The 17,952-nt window shown below is 37.1% G+C and overlaps 1 protein-coding gene across 1 annotated transcript in view; it reads left to right on the top strand.

Moving 5' to 3' along the window:
• Nucleotides 1-17,185, top strand: part of LOC150074912 (IQ calmodulin-binding motif-containing protein 1-like) — a 199,182-nt gene extending 181,997 nt beyond the window's left edge. The window contains exon 7 of the mRNA XM_090389381.1: nucleotides 17,051-17,185. Coding sequence (XP_090245507.1) covers nucleotides 17,051-17,071 — 21 coding nt within the window. The 3' untranslated portion in view covers nucleotides 17,072-17,185. The remainder of the gene's footprint in view (nucleotides 1-17,050) is intronic.
• The last annotated feature ends 767 nt before the right edge of the window (nucleotides 17,186-17,952 follow it).

Genomic DNA, 17,952 nt, shown 5'->3' with positions numbered 1-17,952 from the left:
AGTTTAAACTATATAATTATAGAAAATCTTTGTCTGTACAGCTGTTATTGCTCCTATTGTATACGCTAATGCTGGAGGGTAATGATTTAGTTGATTCATTACCTCACCAGACTGTTGACCACGAGCACCCAGGAAGGTAGTCTATTCTAGTGATCAACAAAATGCTGGTCAAACCTATTAGTTTTCCTAGTGATTTATATTTATTCTGTACTCCCCCCCCCCCATTTCACCTTAGCATCTTTCCTGTTATCTCGGTAGACTCTTCCTTGAATAGCAACCTCCCATGTGGAAGTATTTCAAAAGCTTTTCTAAAGCTTAAATATAAAATGTCTGAATTTATTAGGTTGGTCAAACAAGATTTTTCCTTTACATCGCCATGTTATGATCCATTCAGGATATTATACTTCTCAAGGTGATCTTGTCATGCATCTTTGACCATAAGCTCTTGATCTTCCTTGCCACCAAAGAAAAACAATCTATAGTTATTTGTGTGATCCTTAGCTGCCACATCTTCCCGCCCTCTTTGTGTATTGGTGAAATATTGGCCCTTCTGCAGTCTGAGGGGATTACCTGTGAATCTGATGATGACTGCATAATTAATTAAATTTCTGTTTATACTCTGGCACGACAACCAAGTCAGTAGAGTTTACAATAAATCGTAAATACAAATATTTATCATATTTAGTAGTCACAGGCTTGAACCCCGGTCCACTCAAGGAACACGTGTTATGCACTCTCACTCCTGACCACTGGGCTACGTCAGGCCTCTAAATGTCTGCATTTCTTTGCAGCCTCTTTCATTGTGATTTCAATTTTCAGATAAATACCATTGGTATCTTTCAAGCTCGACAGTTTTTTTCCTAGACTCTTGTGCAATATCAGTATTGCATATTCTATAGTGCTCAGGTATATTAGCATAGTACCCTCCACTTCAAAAGGGAATTTTTGCTGTGAAGGGCAATAGAAAGTATCTGTTTATCTGACAGACATCATCTGGTTTATCAAATAGGCCTCTGGGGTTGGGTATACTCATACTATAATTTTTAGTGTTTTCCACCAACCATGGAATAAAACGAAAGACGAAAAACCCAAATTTTTAAAATATTTAATATTTACAATAAATGATTTACAAACAAAATATTACTGATAGTAATTTTAAAATAAAATAAAACAACTGTGATATACAGGATAATAATAAAATGCCGAATTTAAAATGCAATAAAATATACTGGGTTAAAAGCGCTAAAATACTAACTGAAGCTTTCAAAGGCTTCTACCTTCTTTCTCAACTGTTGAGAAAGAAGGCAGAAGCCTTTGAAAGCTTCAGTTAGTATTTTAGCGCTTTTAACCCAGTATATTTTATTGCATTTTAAATTCGGCATTTTATTATTATCCTGTATATCACAGTTGTTTTATTTTATTTTAAAATTACTATCAGTAATATTTTGTTTTAAATCATTTATTGTAAATATTAAATATTTTAAAAATTTGGGTTTTTCGTCTTTCGTTTTATTCCATGGTTGGTGGAAAACACTAAAAATTATAGTATCATCTGGTTTATCTATAATTCTGTTCTCTCTGTTGAGCAAAGGTTCTAACTCTTTTCCTCTTTGTATTTATTATTATTATTAATATTATTATTATTAATAGCCAAATGGTGCAAGGAAGCCTGAGACTTATGCTGCACCAGAAAAAAAAAAAAGTTCCCGAGTTACCCTGAGAGAGAGAGAGAGAGAGAGAGAGAGAGAGACAAAAGTAGAAGGGAATCACCAAGAAAGAGAAGAATGATGATATCCAGCTCGGGACCCTGGGTGTGCCAAGCCCATACTCACCAGATGTGAGCCCCCGGGGTTATTTAGTAGTGCAGTTTAAATGTTAAAATCTGTTAAATAATAGTGTCTGCTTCAAGAAGGAAAAAAAACTCAGCTAGATTTGAACTGTCTCCAATCAGATGAGATAATGTTGAAGGTTCTTGCAACTGTATTTGTTTTCGTAGGTTTACATTCACTTGGCACTAATATATACTATAGATTTTTTTTTTTTTTTTTGATTTGGTAGTTGTTGGCGCATCGGCTTCTGTGGCCATATTGCACCTCCCAAGGTTTTTGCAGTACTTTGATCCAAGCCGAAGGCGGGAATCGAACCCGCGACCTTTGGGTTGCCGGGTAGGTACTTTACCCACTCGGCTAGCCCGGTCGGCTGTATACTATAGTATTACAACAAAGTGAAAATCCTTACTATACAGTATTCAATTAAGGGAAACTAAGAATAAGCAAAGCAAGGGGGACGGGCACTGTTCTGGCTTCACGAGAGTTAGCACCGTGATTTTGAAGAAAATATATGAGAACGCTGCCTCTTTACTAGACTAGACAACGACAGTAGCAAATTTAAAATTGAGAAAGGAGTTCGACAAGGAGCAATATTTCCGAAGTTGTTTACTGCTGCCCTTGAAGTTTTCAGAAGATTGGACTGGTCGCAGAAAGGAGTCAATGTGAATGGAGAGTACCTAAACCATTTACGATTTCCAGATTACATTGTGATCATAAGCCACGATCCCGAAGAATTAGAGAAAAATCTTAATCAGTTATGCAGAGTTAGTAAGGATTTCGGACTAAAGATGAATATGGCTAAAACAAAAATAACGATGAATAAGTATGCCCCCAGAAAGGAAGGAATATAATCATTGGGGCAGTGATTGAAAAGGTGGTTTCATATACTTATGTGGGACAAGTCATTAGCTGTAATAATGATAAATGGACGAAAATCAAGAGAAGAATAAATTTCGGATGGATAGCATTCAGGAAATATAGTCACATGCTAAGGAGCATTATCCGAATTTGCCTGAAACGTAAAATAATGAACCAATGTATACTCCCCACCATGACTTATGGAAGTGAAACTTGGGCACTCACCAAAAGAATGGAAGAGAAGCTGAGAACTACACAGCGAAGAATGGAACGAATTATATTTGTAATCGGACTGTTAGATAAGAAGAGAAACACATGGATTAGGCAACAACACAAACATTCGACATGATGACAGATGGACTAAGAAAATAACAGAATGGTATCCAAGAGAAGCAAATCGACATGATCACAGATGGACTAAGAAAATAACAGAATGGTATCCAAGAGGAGCAAAAAAGAAAACCTGGAAGACAACAACGGAGATGAAGAGATGAAATTCACGAGTTCGTGGGTAGTAAATGGATGGCCATTGCACAAAACAGAAGCAACTGGAAAGTTGCTAGAGAGGCCTTCAAGCGGTGCGGTGCCTCTTGGGATTAACATCACAAATTCTCCACTTGATTAGCACCTACTTGTGCAGGGAAGTAGTTTTCAGTATCTTGAAGAAAGGTGGCATCCAAGATCTTACTATCAAATTTTGTTAAAAATGCTTTTAATAATATTCCCTATGGATTTGTTTACAATCGCTGGGCAATCACCGTTTTTGACCTTGTACTAAATTAATTATCACTAACAAACAAGTAGTATACACAGCCAGAGTTTTTCACTCCGCTCCCATTCACGTACTGCATGACCAAATTACAATTCATAGGTAATGCAGGCTCTGCTATAGTCGTCAGTTTTTCATAATAGGCGTAACATGATTAAAACTTAAACACCATCATCCCATTCTGTATTTGTAAAAGGAGTTCCTCAAGACGCATCATTTGCTTCTTTTATTAATTGCATATTTTATGAATAACATGCCCTTCTGTCCTAAGAAAAGCAGGGGACATGAAAAATTTTAAATCCATTGTACTTCGAAATCATTGCATGCAATTAGAAAGCTTTATTAATATCATATATGTCCAGATCAACATCAATAAATGTTCTTGAATTTTACTGACTATTATAAAATGATTATTGAAAAAAAAATACTTGTTGCATAACTACATTATACTTAAACTTCTCTTGGTAAGAAGATCCCTTCATTTCCCTCACCAATCTTGTTGCCCTTCTCTGTACACACTCAAGCAAACCTACATCCTTCCTAAAATGAGGCCTCCAGACCTGTACAGGGCTCACGGTTAATAAAATTACTTAAGTGCTGTACTTGGAAATATCAAATACGAGAGAAATTTGTCTCACTATTATTCTTGATCCTGAAAGTGATAAATCTACCTGAATACATTTTACGCAATTCTGTTATTATTTATAAATTAATTTCACTGACCTGCTACATGATTTAGCCATCCTGAATGCTATTTATGTTGAATTTAAAAATTGCAAGTCTAATTTATCGAATATCATAATTCTTCGAGATTAAAAGCCATGTTATAAAATTTCTTAGCTGTATTGATCACATATAATTTATAATAATGTATTAATCTTATTAATCAGATTAACAACACTAATGGACTCAAAATTACTAAGAATGCATTTGTCTTTTGTTTACACATGGATGAAACTCCTTGTCCCCATTCTTAGCTCTCATGGTTAATGCTTTCCCATATTCAGACTTTAATTGCCTAACCCCTCCCCTCTATTATCATTACAAATCAGTATAGTTATAAAAATATGAACTGCCCATCATTCAGTAATTGCCCTTACTGCCTTTTCAAAAAAGCACTCATGAAAGGAAGATGTCCTTTTTTGTGAAAGGACCATGGAATCAAAAAATTGATTACTGTATCTGTTTGGTGTGTGTGTGTGTGTGTGTGTGTGTGTGTGTGTGTGTGTGTGTGTGTGTGTGTGTGTGTGTGTGTGTGTGTGTGTGTGTGTGTTTGTGTGTGTGTGTGTGTGTGTGTGTGAGGTTCTGCCAGCTTTGTGCCATGAGGTGTTTGGGGCCTTTAGCTCCCTGTGTATAAGGGAAAGGTGTAAATGCTTGGCTGTTCTGCCCCCCCCCAGCCAACACATTTGGTCGAGGTGGTCGGGGGGGGGGGGAGAATAGAAGCAGAAAGCAAAGATTTTGCCTCTTTTGCTGTAGATTTAGACATGTTTATGAATGTTCCCATTAAAAAGAAACCAGAACTATCTTTCACCGATTACTTGGTAAGCAACTAAACACTACCTCCCCCACTAACCTCTAGCAATTACTAATATCCTTATGTTTAATAAATTTATCTATAGAAGAAAGTGACTTCAAGTTAAATGATAATCTGTACAAATAAAAGCTAGGTCTAAGCATAGCCAATCCCTCCCTCCTCACAGATTTTTAGACATTTAAAGATATAGTCTTAGATAACATCCCCTCTTAAATCTGTTTTTTGGATTCACTATGTAAATGATGTCCTCACGATTTTTCCACACAACATGCAAGAGCTCAAGTACTTTCATTTATACATCAAGAGCTTATATCTGCATGTCTCAAAATCAAATTAGAACAAGATAGATTACACTATTTCAGGACCTTCTCCTTATTAGAACAAATAACACCATTATAACAAAAATATATAGGAAACCAATTGACATAGGGCCTGTTCTTCGGTTCTTATCCGCTATTCTTTTAGTACCAAAAAAAGTGTCCTTAAGAACTTTATCCTGTGAATGTGCCAGCTCCACAAAAGCGTGTTCTTGATAAAGAACACGCTTTTGTGAAATTTGTCAGCTAACACACAATTTTTAGAAATTATGGATAACCTCAAAATTTAATTTCTAGAACAATAAAATTCAAGAAGGAAAATTTTCCAACAGAATTACTGGAAATATTCCACAAGAAGATAAACAGTGCATAACTATTCTCTATGTTTTGCAAATTAGTGAATTAACTGTACAAATAGCTAAAAAGTACATTTTGTTAGATATACTAAGACTACCACATTTAAAGATATGCTAAAAACTCTGACCCAAGGCTAGATCCTTGCCTAGATCCTTCTGTAAAGCTTCTATATACCACCTACAATGGTAAGATTTTCCCAGAAGCACAGAGCAAAAGCAGATTCTTTGTTAGAGGCAATAAACACAAAAAAAGACACATAAAATTGTTGTCTATTTAAATCAGATCCAGCCTTTCACATGTGGTGGGAAGACTGCAGTATTAGCATTAGCATTAGTAGAGGCATATGATGCAAGAAAGCAAGCTTGTGCAACATCAGCCAAAAAAAAAAAAACACTCCCATTTCACCCCTCCGTTTGCTCCAAATACCTGTTCAGACTTCCATCCCTTGTTGTGGAAGTTGATAGCCTAAATAAATTTAAGGATGAGCTGGACAGGTTTTCGGAGTGAACGGAGAGGTGAAATGGGAGTTTTTTTTTTTTTTTTTTGGTTGATGCTGCATAAGCTTGCTTTCTTGCATCATATGCCTCTACTAATGCTAATGCTAATATTGCAGTCTTCCCACCAAATGCGAAAGGCTGGATCTGATTTAAATAGACAACAATTTTGTATGTCTTTTTTTTGTGTTCATTACCTCTAACAAAGAATCTTCTCAACCAACTGATGTCACCACTGCAGAATTTACAAAGAACCTTTTTTAATTAGGAGCCATGGACAACATATTAATTTTATTACATATTAATTGTAACAAAGGTATAGAAATAGAAAAACATCCACATTTACAAAAAAGTCTTATTCCGAATTAAAAATAGATACAAACATTTTGCCTCAAGCATTCTGAACTGAATTATGACTAATAGTTTACTTATCTCTTTACTATGACCTTATATAAAGTAAAGTGCAGCCATTATCAACCCACTGCAGGGTGGAAGCCTCCTCAACAATTCATGCTGAGGGAAATGGACCATAATCTGTCACGCTGGTCCAGTGCGGGTTGGCAGATCGACCGTATTCAGCAGTCAGGGGCTTGAACCCCGGTCTACTCAAAGAGCGTGTGCTACTGCACTCCCGCTCCTGCCCACTCGGCTACGGAGGCCTTATGACCTTATATACCCTATTGTTATTATACTAACCTCTGGTAATGAGATTATAAAATGGCTAATTCTTTAGATTAACCTTATCTATAATATTATTATTAGACACAGCCTATGGATTATATAAAAAAGCACTAATTCGTCATATCAACCTAACAATGAGATATGGAAAACCCACTGCATGTGTCTGTATGTATGTGTGCGTGTGTGCAAGCCCTTTAAAACCCATATTAGTTAGATCACATCTCAAATTTTTCGCTGTTTTGTTCTTTGTAGTGATGAGGTAGCAATGGCAGCAAGTAATTATATATTTTCTGAATTTCCTAATAATCCTAAAATTAATCCTACATTCAATTGATAATTCAACTGATAATTTTAGCCTGTAAATAATTTATAATTAATAATTTAACTCTATTTCCGATTTGTTTGTGGTGTTTGGTCACTGGGTGATGTGACCTAAACCACCCAATGACTTTCAGTGGGCAAACATATGGAGCAGGGCTGCTCCATACTTTCACCTAGAACTTACTTACTTACTCCTGCTATATATGTGTTACCTTTGCAATATAGCTTTTCACCCTCATTTAGTGACTACTGAATGTGGTTACAAAGGAACTGGATGCAAAAAATAATTTTGGCGCTTCCGTAACCGAGTGGTCAGGAGCAGGAGTGCAGTGGCACGCGCTCTTTGAGTAGACCGGGGTTCAAGCCCCTGACTGCTAAATACAGTCGATCTGCCAACCAGCACTGGACCAGCGTGGCAGATTATGGTCCATTTCCCTCAGCATGAATTGTCGAGGAGGCTTCCATCCTGCAGTGGGTTGATAATGGCTGCAATTTACTTTTTTTTTTTTTTTTAATTTGGATTTCAGGAAAGCTTTTGACACTGTTGCGCATGGAAGACTATTGTACAAATTGGAGCAGAATGGTATTAAGGGTAAGTTGCTACAATGGATAAAAGGATGGTTAAGTGGGAGAAGACAGAGGGTGGTAATCAATGGGTGCTGCTCTTCGTGGAATAATGTTATTAGTGGAGTCCCACAAAGTTCGGTGTTGGGTCCACTGTTGTTTTGTATATTTATCAATGATATTGATGAAGGTATATCAGGCTTAGTGTCGAAGTTTGCAGATGATACAAAGGTTTGCAGGGTTGTTAATGACAGTAATGGCAGTGTGCTACTGCAACAGGATCTAGATAATTTGGGCAGATGGGCTAAGAAGTGGCAACTGAAGTTAACCTTGACAAATGCAAAGTACTGCATATGGGTAGAAGTAACCCGAGAGAAAAGTACCAACTGTGTTGGTACATTTCTCTCGGTAGTAGAAAACACTTATACACTTAAGGTATACACTTAACACGTATACACTTAAGGTGGTAGAAAATGAAAAAGACCTGGGAGTAATTGTGCAGTCTAGATATGAAGTTTTCTGAGCAATGCAGACAGGCTGCCAGGGCAGGTCATGGGGTTTTGTCAATGATATATAGGAATTTTGCTAGCAGGGGGTGATTGTCCCACTGTATAGGGCAATGGTCAGGCCATGCCTTGAGTACTGCATACAGGTCTGGAGGCCTCATTTTAGGAAGGATGTAGATTTGTTTGAGCGTGTACAGAGAAGGGCAACAAGATTGGTGAGGAGAATGAAGGGATCTTCTTACCAAGAGAGGCTTAAGTTCTGCAAATTGCAGTGGCTGGAGACTAGGCACCTGCACGGTGATCTGATTGAGGTGTATAAGGCCTTGAATGGGTTGAGCACGCTGAATTCTGATGGGATCCTTCCACTTGTTCAGATTACGAACCTAAGGGGGCATAAATTCAAATTAAGAAAAGACAGATGTAGAATAGATGTACAGAAATTTGCCTTTAGCCAGCAGGTGGTTAATTGCTGGAACAAACTTCCATCTGTCATGAAAGTTGATAGGTTGAATAAATTTAAGGAGGAACTGGACAGGCATTTGGAGGGAATGGTGTGATTTTTTTTTTTTTTTTTTTGGCTGATGCTGCATAAGCTCATACACTTGCTTTCTTGAATCACATGCCACTACTACTACTACTGTTCTGGATTTTGGGATGTTTTATGTGACTGTTTGAGATCTCAGAGTTTTTACTCCCTTCTTCAGGTGTTCAGCTGCCAAATGCTTGTGTTGCAGACTATGCACAATTTTAACACTCTGTAAATCAACATTGAAGGGACTTACTACAGCCTGCCTAGGATTACCCTATTTGATTGTCTTAGAAATATAAAGCTTGAATGAGGATATAATGTTTCCCATGTACTATGAGAAAACATGACTTGGTCCTTGCAAGCTATTGCAAGGACCAAGTCATGTTTCTTGTTACTTCTATCTGCCTCTAGTACTGGGAAAATTCTCCCTTACAAGTAAGTCTACAAATGCAAAAATTTTTATATGCATATCTCCCCCTTCTCTCAAAGTTGCATAAGTTTAGGACACATCTTATGAGTTAGGTTTCTTATCACAATAATTGGCACCATAATGTATTGTGAATGCCAAGAAAAGAAAAACATAAATATTTAAATATCTATTAGAATTACATCAGTGTAAATTTTACTGTTCCTCTGGTATAGTATTCATTTCAGATCATTAATCATTTTTTAATTAGAAAAATGTAACTGTAAAAAAGTTCTTTGCAGTGCCTATTCTTGTGTTTATTTTCAAGAGCTACCCCCTCCCATTTTATTGCTTTGAGATTTGGCCCTAAGGCTGTTGGGATTTTTTTTTTTTTATATCGTTTTTAATCTTTTTATAGAATATAATGTCAAAATTAAGGATAATGTTTTTAAAGTTTCTCATTTTAAACTATAAAAAAAAACTGATTGGAATATAAAATTCTTCCCCTACAGCCCTATGTGTTGTACTATGTATTGTATCCCCTTTACTGTAAAGTGAATGTGTGTGAAAGAGCAGTTATTTGAGTATGTTGGACCTGAGAATAACTGTGTATAAGATATATTGAGAGAGATTATAAGAAACTGAAATGATGTATGTCTTCCAAGAGGGACAGGAATAAACCGAAATGGGAAAATTTATATACGAACAAACCTAATATATGCAAACCTGCAGGTATCCGACTAAAAGAAATACTCTCACAATTGAACTTAAGTATGGATAAAATCTACCAAGATACCCCCACAGCCCTTCCACCTTGGGAAATCAGTTCAGTTGACTGTGACATGGTCCTCATAAAATGGAAACAGAACAATATCCCAAGTCAAAATATAAAACAGCTACATTCCTCTTATGTAACACAATTCTCTGACTATTCTCATCTGTACACTGATGGATCCAAGATGGCCACACACGTTGGTGCTGCTGTTGTATTGCCAAACAGCATAATCTCACAGTCTCTTCCAATAGAGTGCAGTATTTTTAGTGCTGAACTGTTTGCAATAAGTCTCGCCCTAGATCACATTGCCAAAACTTCCCCCGTAAAAAGTATCATTTTCACAGACTCGTTAAGTGCAATATATGCTTTACAGACAGAAGATCATCCATCTCATCCGTATGTAAGAAAAATTCTTTCCTCCTTATCACACCTTACGAAAAACAAACAAAGAGTCAGATTCACTTGGAATACTCGGCAATGAACTTGCGGATGATGCTGCAAAACATCCGTCTAACAAAAATTCTCACTTGCATAAAATACTGCTCAATGACTTTAAAAACATCAATCGAAAAGCCTCTGAAAATATATGGACGCAGATCTGGAAATCTCAAACAAACAATAAATTATACCAAATCAAACAACAGCAGAAATCCTGGAAATCAAGTTTTCAGTCAAACAGACACGAAGAGGTTATCCTCGCCCGGCTTCGCATCGGACACACATATTTAACACACTCTTACCTGCTAATGAAAGACGATCCTCCACAATGCCCTCAGTGTCTGACCACACTAACGCTGAAGCACATCATCATAGAATGTCCACGATACCAAATTGCCCGCCAATCAGCTTTCAAATCGCATTCAAATGAGCCGTTAAGCCTTCAACTCATTATGGGAGAAAAAGCAAACGTCACTGAACTCTTTTCATACCTCAGTTTAATAAACTTAACTAATCGTATCTAATATGTTAAATCAGTAACAATATAACAGGAAATAACAAAACTTGAACAGGCACAATATGGCCGAAGTTGCTCTTGCGCCATTAAACCCCAAACAACAACAACAGGAACAGGAAAGAAAGTTAGTATTCATATTAGTAATGGTGCTTATGAGAGTATGGTCTCTACAAGCATTCACAAAACTCAAGTAGTATAGGTCACCGGGTGACGTGACCTGAACCACCAGGGACTTTACACTTTCAGTTGCACTTCCCTCCCTCGGACTGCACTGATCCTCTCTCTGTCTGTGTGAATTGAATTCATTGTGGAAGCCTTACAATTTGAGAGATAAATGCCTTCTATAGGTTTGTTCATACTTTTGAAAGAACCAGTCTTTGTGAATTAATTGCATCAAGAGATAAATAATTTCATACATATATACTTCACAATTTTTTTTCAAATGTGAATTAAAAAAGCTTTGAACCTGTCTATAAATACTACATTATGGCTATTGTAGGATTTGCATCTATGCATTAGCATTAGTAGAGGTATGTGATGCAAGAAAGCAAGCTTATACAGCATCAGGCAAAAAAAAAAAAAAAAAAAAAGAAACCCTTTCTAATTTCACTGATCCATTCGTTCCAAATGTTTGTCTAGTTCTGCCTTGAATTTATTTAAGCTATCAATTTCCACAACAACAGATGGAAGTTTGTTCCAGCAATCAACTACCTGCTGGCTAAAAGCAAACTTTGAAACATCTATTCTACAACTGTCTTTCCTCAATTTGGATCTATGCCCCTCAAGTTTATAATCTGAGCAAGAGAAAGAATCCCATCATCATTGAGCCTGCTCAATCCTTTCAAGGCCTTATACACCTCAATCAGATCGCCTTGCAGGTGCCTAGTCTCCAAAAGCTGCAATTTACAGAACTTAAGCCTTTCTTCATAAGAGCACTCCTTTGTAATCACCTCCTTATCCCTGCTTGCAAAATTCCTGTATATCATTGACAAGACACCATGACCTACTGTGGCAGCGTGCCTACACTGCTCATAAAACTTCATATCTGACTGCACAATTACCCCCAGGTCTGTTTCATTCTCCACTATCCTAAGTGTAACATCACCCAGCTGTTACATTTCTCTGGGGTTACTGCTACCCATATGCAGTACATTGCATTTGTCAATGTTAAACTTCAGTTGCCATGTCTTAGTCCATTTACCCAACAAATTTTTCAGATCCTGTTGCAGCAGCAGCATACTGTTATTAACAACCCTGCCAACCTTTGTATCATCTGCAAACTTGGACATTAAGCCTGATATACCTTCATCAATATCATTGATAAATGCATAAAACAACAATTGGCCCAACACCGAACCCTGAGGGACACCACTAATAACATTAGTCCATGTAGAGTAGTATCCATTGATTACCACTCTGTCTTCCCCCACTCAACCATCCTTTTATCCATTGTAGCAAATAGCCTTTAATGCCATACTGTTCCAATTTGTATAGTAGTCTTCCATGTGCAACAGTATGAAAAGCCTTTCTAAGATCCAAATATATGATATCAAAATTATTTTTTGCATCCAGTTCCTTTGTGATCACATCATAGTATCCAATCAAATAGGTCAGACAAGACTTCTCCTTGGTAAACCCATGCTGTGTCTGAATTATTACTGCTGTCTTGTCTAGCTGATCCTACAATGCTTTTATAACCAGTGACTCCATTATTTTCCCTAGAATGGAAGCCAAACTAACAGGTCTGTAATTACTCGTGTCACCCTTTGATCTCCCACCCTTTGTGAATTGGAGGTACATTTGCACATCTCCAGTCCATGGGGACTCCCCCCCAACAAGTACAATAATGCTCTCATAATTATGGCTAAGGGTTTGCTTACTTCCTTTGGTACCTCCTTTAATATAACTGGATAGACCCCATCCACCCCAGGTGCCCTTCTTATATTTAACTTCAACAATTTCTCCTCCACCTTTGTTCTCAGTTATTACAAAATCATTTAACTCCCTGTTAGAATTTGATAAACATCTGGCCTTCTCCTCCTTGAATAACTCATGTATGAATGTAGATGCAAAATACTCATTTAGTTTGGCAGCTATCTGAGAATGATCTTCTACAGTCAAACCATTGATATTAAGTGGACCAATCTGATTCATCCCCTTCCTTTTAGAATTTATATAAGTAAAGAAGTCTTTGCTGTTTTTCTTTGCATCCTTTGCCAAAGATTTTTCAAAATGCTTTTGCTTGCCTAACCCCCTTTGTGAGTTGATTACAGACTAGCTTGTGTCTACCATAGGCTTCTGTGTCGCCTGACATTTTATATGTATCCCATGCAATTTTATGTGCATCCCATGCCACGAGTCTCATTAGTTCATCTGACATCCAGTTGAGCCTAAACCTAGAACAGTATTTCTTAGTTGGAACAAAAAGCTTAGTAGCTTCCAAAATTATTTCATCGAATGCTTCCCATTTAGAATTTCCCGTTGGTAACATCATCAGTTGGTTCCAGTCCATGGGGACTCTAAAAAATCTCTGAGACCACTGTAGCCACCTTCACAAAAGCAAAAACCCTTCCCTTTACCCCTGATGGTAGTTACATCTTTAAGTAAATCCCACATCAGTACACTATGATCATTTCCACTTAGTGGTTTCTTTATCTGTAAATTCTTAATGCATGAATAACCACTGCTGATGATCTGATCAAGAGTGTTACTCCCTCTTGTTGCCTGTCTAACATGCTACTGTAGAAAACAATCATCCAATAAATCCACAAAAGCCTTGCTAGTGTGCGAGTGACCAGCCCACAGTTTCCAGTCTATATCTGGGAAGTTAGAATCCCCCATTATAAGACACTCTGATTTGCTGGCCCACTGTATTTCTCTGTATAATTGTTCATTGTACTCATCAGAGTACAATGAACAATTATACCTATAACAAGACCTATAACAAACTCCTACCCTCGTTTTTGCTTTCTCAGTGCTTATATCACACCAAACTGACTCAACATTGCACTGTCCATCAATGTCAACTGGATGCAATTCCTTAGATTTTGTATTTCTTAACTAACAGCATAATCCCCCCTCTATTCCTAACCTTTCTGTGCACATTGTACTCCCCAAATTCCAATTCTTCATCATATTATGGAAACTATCTGAGTGACACCATGTTTCTGATATCCCAACAATATCCGCCTTGGATGTCTTAACCAGCACTTCAAATTCTTCAAATTTATTTACTATACTCCTAGCATTAGTGTACATGCAAGTATACATACACCCTTTCTTATTCTTAGTTATTCTAACACAGCCCACGTATTTACTTACTTGTTTCATGACTTCCAGCAGTTGCTGAAATCCCCAGCAACTTGCTTTCTGGGCTGCTGCTCATTTCAACAGATACAGTTTAAGAATCATTTCCACCTCTCCCTGCAGCTACTGTTAATCTGTGAATCCCCCTAAGCTATCAGTTTTCCGACCCGCCTAACATTGCCTCAATAGCATCAGCAATTAATCTTGCACTCTTTCTATTTAAGTGTATCCCATCCCTGTAGAAGCAATCTTTCTCTCCTGTTAACAAGCACAGACCACACTGAGAAAAATTTACGCCATGGGCCCTGCACCATCTCTCCTTGGCAGAATTGATTGACAAGGCTTTCATCATATACTCTCTCCTATCATGTCTGGACTGGATTGCAGACACTTTCAAATTTAACCCTAACTCACGACTTTTTTTCAACACTGACTTGTACTTGCTAAGTAAATCTGCAGATCTCCTACACTTAATGTCGTTAGTGTTAATGATATCACCTTTTGTGCCCTTAAAAGATGATACCTGCTCTACGTCATCAACTTTTGCTCCTGGCAGACATACCCTGGTCATATGTATCTATACTTTATAGCACGGGTAAGTAAAGGCACAAAGTCTTATTGCAGCTCTAATAATAAACCTAGGGATGCCGTCAGGGCTTTCACTACTTTCAAGGCTTAATTGGTTAATTTCATGCTGAACTGTATTCTTGTTCACAGGTTGGTTAATTAGTAGGGCTTGACCAGGAGGCATATCATGTTGCATGCTATCTGCTTGTTCATTTATCACAATATTCTTTAAATCTGTTTTGCATATCGTCAATGCAGATGTCAGAATCGGTCGTTTCCATATTGCATTTTATCCACTCAAAAACTAGAATGTGCTCTAAGGAAGCGGTTGTTTTTGTAGAAAGTGCTCTTTTATTGTGCTTTAAACTAGGAAATGCTGTTAAAAGGCTTAGACCTAAATGGATGTCAGCTGAACTGATGAGACTTGTGACAGAGAAGAAAAATGTGTGGGATACTGAAGTCTATGGTTGATATAAACTACTCTGCAATCAAGTCACAAAGGAGGTTAGGCAAGCTAAGGCAGATTACGAGAACTCTGGCAAAGAATGCAAAGAACATCAGCAAACACTTCTGTGCTTGTATTAACAGTAGAAGGAAGGGATTGAATAACATTGGGCCACTCGATGTCAGGTGGATTAACTGTTGTGACCCTGCTCGGGTTGATGACAAACTAAATACATATTTTGCACCTACATTCACACACAAGGTATTCTGTAGGGGAGGGGGAAGCCAGAAGTTTATGAAACTTAACAAAGAGCTAAATGAGTTTGTGATAACTGAACAGAAATTGAAAGAGACATTGCTGAACCTAAACATAAAAAAGGGGCAGATGGGATCTATCTGATTTTATTAAAGCAGACAGCAAAGGGTGTAAGTAAACCCTTAGCCATTATTATGAGAGCATCCTTGAATTCAGGGGAGGTCCCTACGGACTGGAGATGTGGAAATGTATCCTCAATTCACACAAGGGGATCAAAAGGTGACATGAATAATTACAGAACCTGTTGGCTTAATGTCTGTTCAAGGGAAAATAGTGGAGTTACTGGTTAAAGACTTAATGAAGCACCATCTAGACAGGACTGCAATTATAATGCAGTCACAGCATGGATTTGTTAATGTGCAGTCTTGTCTGGCCAATCTAGTTGGATATTCTGATGCAGTAACAAAGGAACTGGATGCAACAAAATAATTTTGATATCATATACTTGGATTTCAGGAAGGCTTTTGATATGTTGTTGTTGTTATTTGGTTTTTAAAAGCATTAGCAACTAAGGCCATATTGCTCCGGTGATATGCAATGGTCATTCCTTGACCTTTCTGCATTCTCCATATTTGGTGGTCACTGGCTCGAACCCCAGTCTAATCAAGAAGCGTGTGCTACGCACTGCTGCTCCTGCCCACCTGGCTACGGAGGCACCACTTTTGATACTGTTGCACATAAAAGACTGTTGTACACACATACATGAGTGGGGGGGCATAAATTCAAATTGAGAAAGGATGGTTCAGGATAGATATGCAAGAGTTACCTTCAGCCACTGGATGGTTGATTATTGGAACAGACGGCTATCTGTTGTTGTGGAAGTGAGTACCTTGAATAAATTCAAGGAATAACTTGACAAATTCTTGGAAAGGATAGATGGATGAGGTGGGTAGTTTTTTTGGTTTTTTTTGGCTTATGCTCTATAAGCTTGCGTTTTTGCATTATTTGCCACTACTAAGACTAATACAATGTGGGTATATTTGTAGACAAGAGTGAGAAGTAGATTTTCTCCACCTTCCTTGCTCGAGCAGCTTAAAATATTCCTCCGTGAAAACAGGTTCAAGATTTATTTGATTATATTTCCCATAGAATACAAGTTCTTTTGAAAGAAAAGGGTGTTCCAACACCATATTATTACTATAAATCTTATCACAGGTGTTTCCATTATTTCCCCCCCCCAGTCAGGGCGCCTCCGTAGCCAGGTGGGAAGGAGCAGCAGTGCGTAGCACATGCTTCTTGATTAGACCGGGGTTCGAGCCCGTCACCACCAAATACGGAGCATGCGGAAAGGTCAGGGAATGACCACCGCACCGGAGCAATATGGCCTTAGTTGCTAATGCTCCCAAAAAAAAAAACTAACCCCCCCCCCGTTGTGTATTCACTTATGAAATATTATTGAAAAATTATACATACTCTGCACTAATATTTATTCTCTTATATTTTAGCATAGCAATTAAAGTACTATTGCATATATTATTTCAAAATATGGTTTGCAAAAGTAAATTCACTTTTTTTTTTGCAGGAGAAGCAAATAATTATTTAATACAACAGTATGAGAAGGCAGCTGTAGTGATACAATCAGTGTGGAGAGGATATTGTATAAGGAAACAGATGAAAAATTTAAAAGTATCAATGAGAAAACAGAAAGCTGCCACAGTAATACAGAGATGGGTAAGGTTTTTGAAATGTACTTTTTCAAGCATTTTCTTAAAGCTTTATAATCAGAAGTAGTGGATATGGGAATAACTGAATGATTAATAATCAAGAAATTTCAATAATTGAAATAATCATTCATTAAAGATTATTATGAGGTTCGTCTGAAATTAAAATGATAATGAAAGTTTTGCTGGATTAGTTTAGAAAAATAGTGGCATGTAAAAAAATATTGAAAAGGTTTAGATAAAAGTTGTAATAGTAGCTTTAAAAGTAGTAAGTGAATAAAATTAAAGATCCAAAAAAATAATTTTTTAATGATAATTAATATAGCATTAAAATCTGCAACAAAAATAAAAATATATACAAATATTTAAACCTCTCTGCTTCAGCAACATCATTTCTTCCAAATGGCTCTCTCCAAATTTGTGAAAATAATAAATGAAGGAAGAAATCTGTTATCTTCCAAACATTTACAGCATAATTGGTTTTTGAAGAGTAACATTTTTTTTGCAGGAGAAGCAAATAATTATTTAATACAACAGTATGAGAAGGCAGCTGTAGTGATACAATCAGTATTAATTATGTAATACAGAAGGCTAAGGGGGCTAAAGGAACACCTAGAACATCTTATTTTATATTATATAATTGTACTGTCATGTGTTGATCCTTGTAAAAGCTACCAATACAAAGTCCATTCTCTCTTCACCCCTAAACAAAATTTTTTGGGTATATCTCAATCAGCATGAGACAAGTTAGGTAACATATGCA

The sequence above is a fragment of the Mastigoproctus giganteus genome, unplaced genomic scaffold, assembly GCF_048544385.1.
Source record: "Mastigoproctus giganteus isolate SK-2022 unplaced genomic scaffold, ASM4854438v1 scaffold_15, whole genome shotgun sequence".
NCBI classification, from domain to species: domain Eukaryota; kingdom Metazoa; phylum Arthropoda; class Arachnida; order Uropygi; family Thelyphonidae; genus Mastigoproctus; species Mastigoproctus giganteus.
The sequence above is the reverse complement of the archived record's forward strand: the minus strand, read 5'-3'. Positions and strand labels throughout refer to the sequence as shown.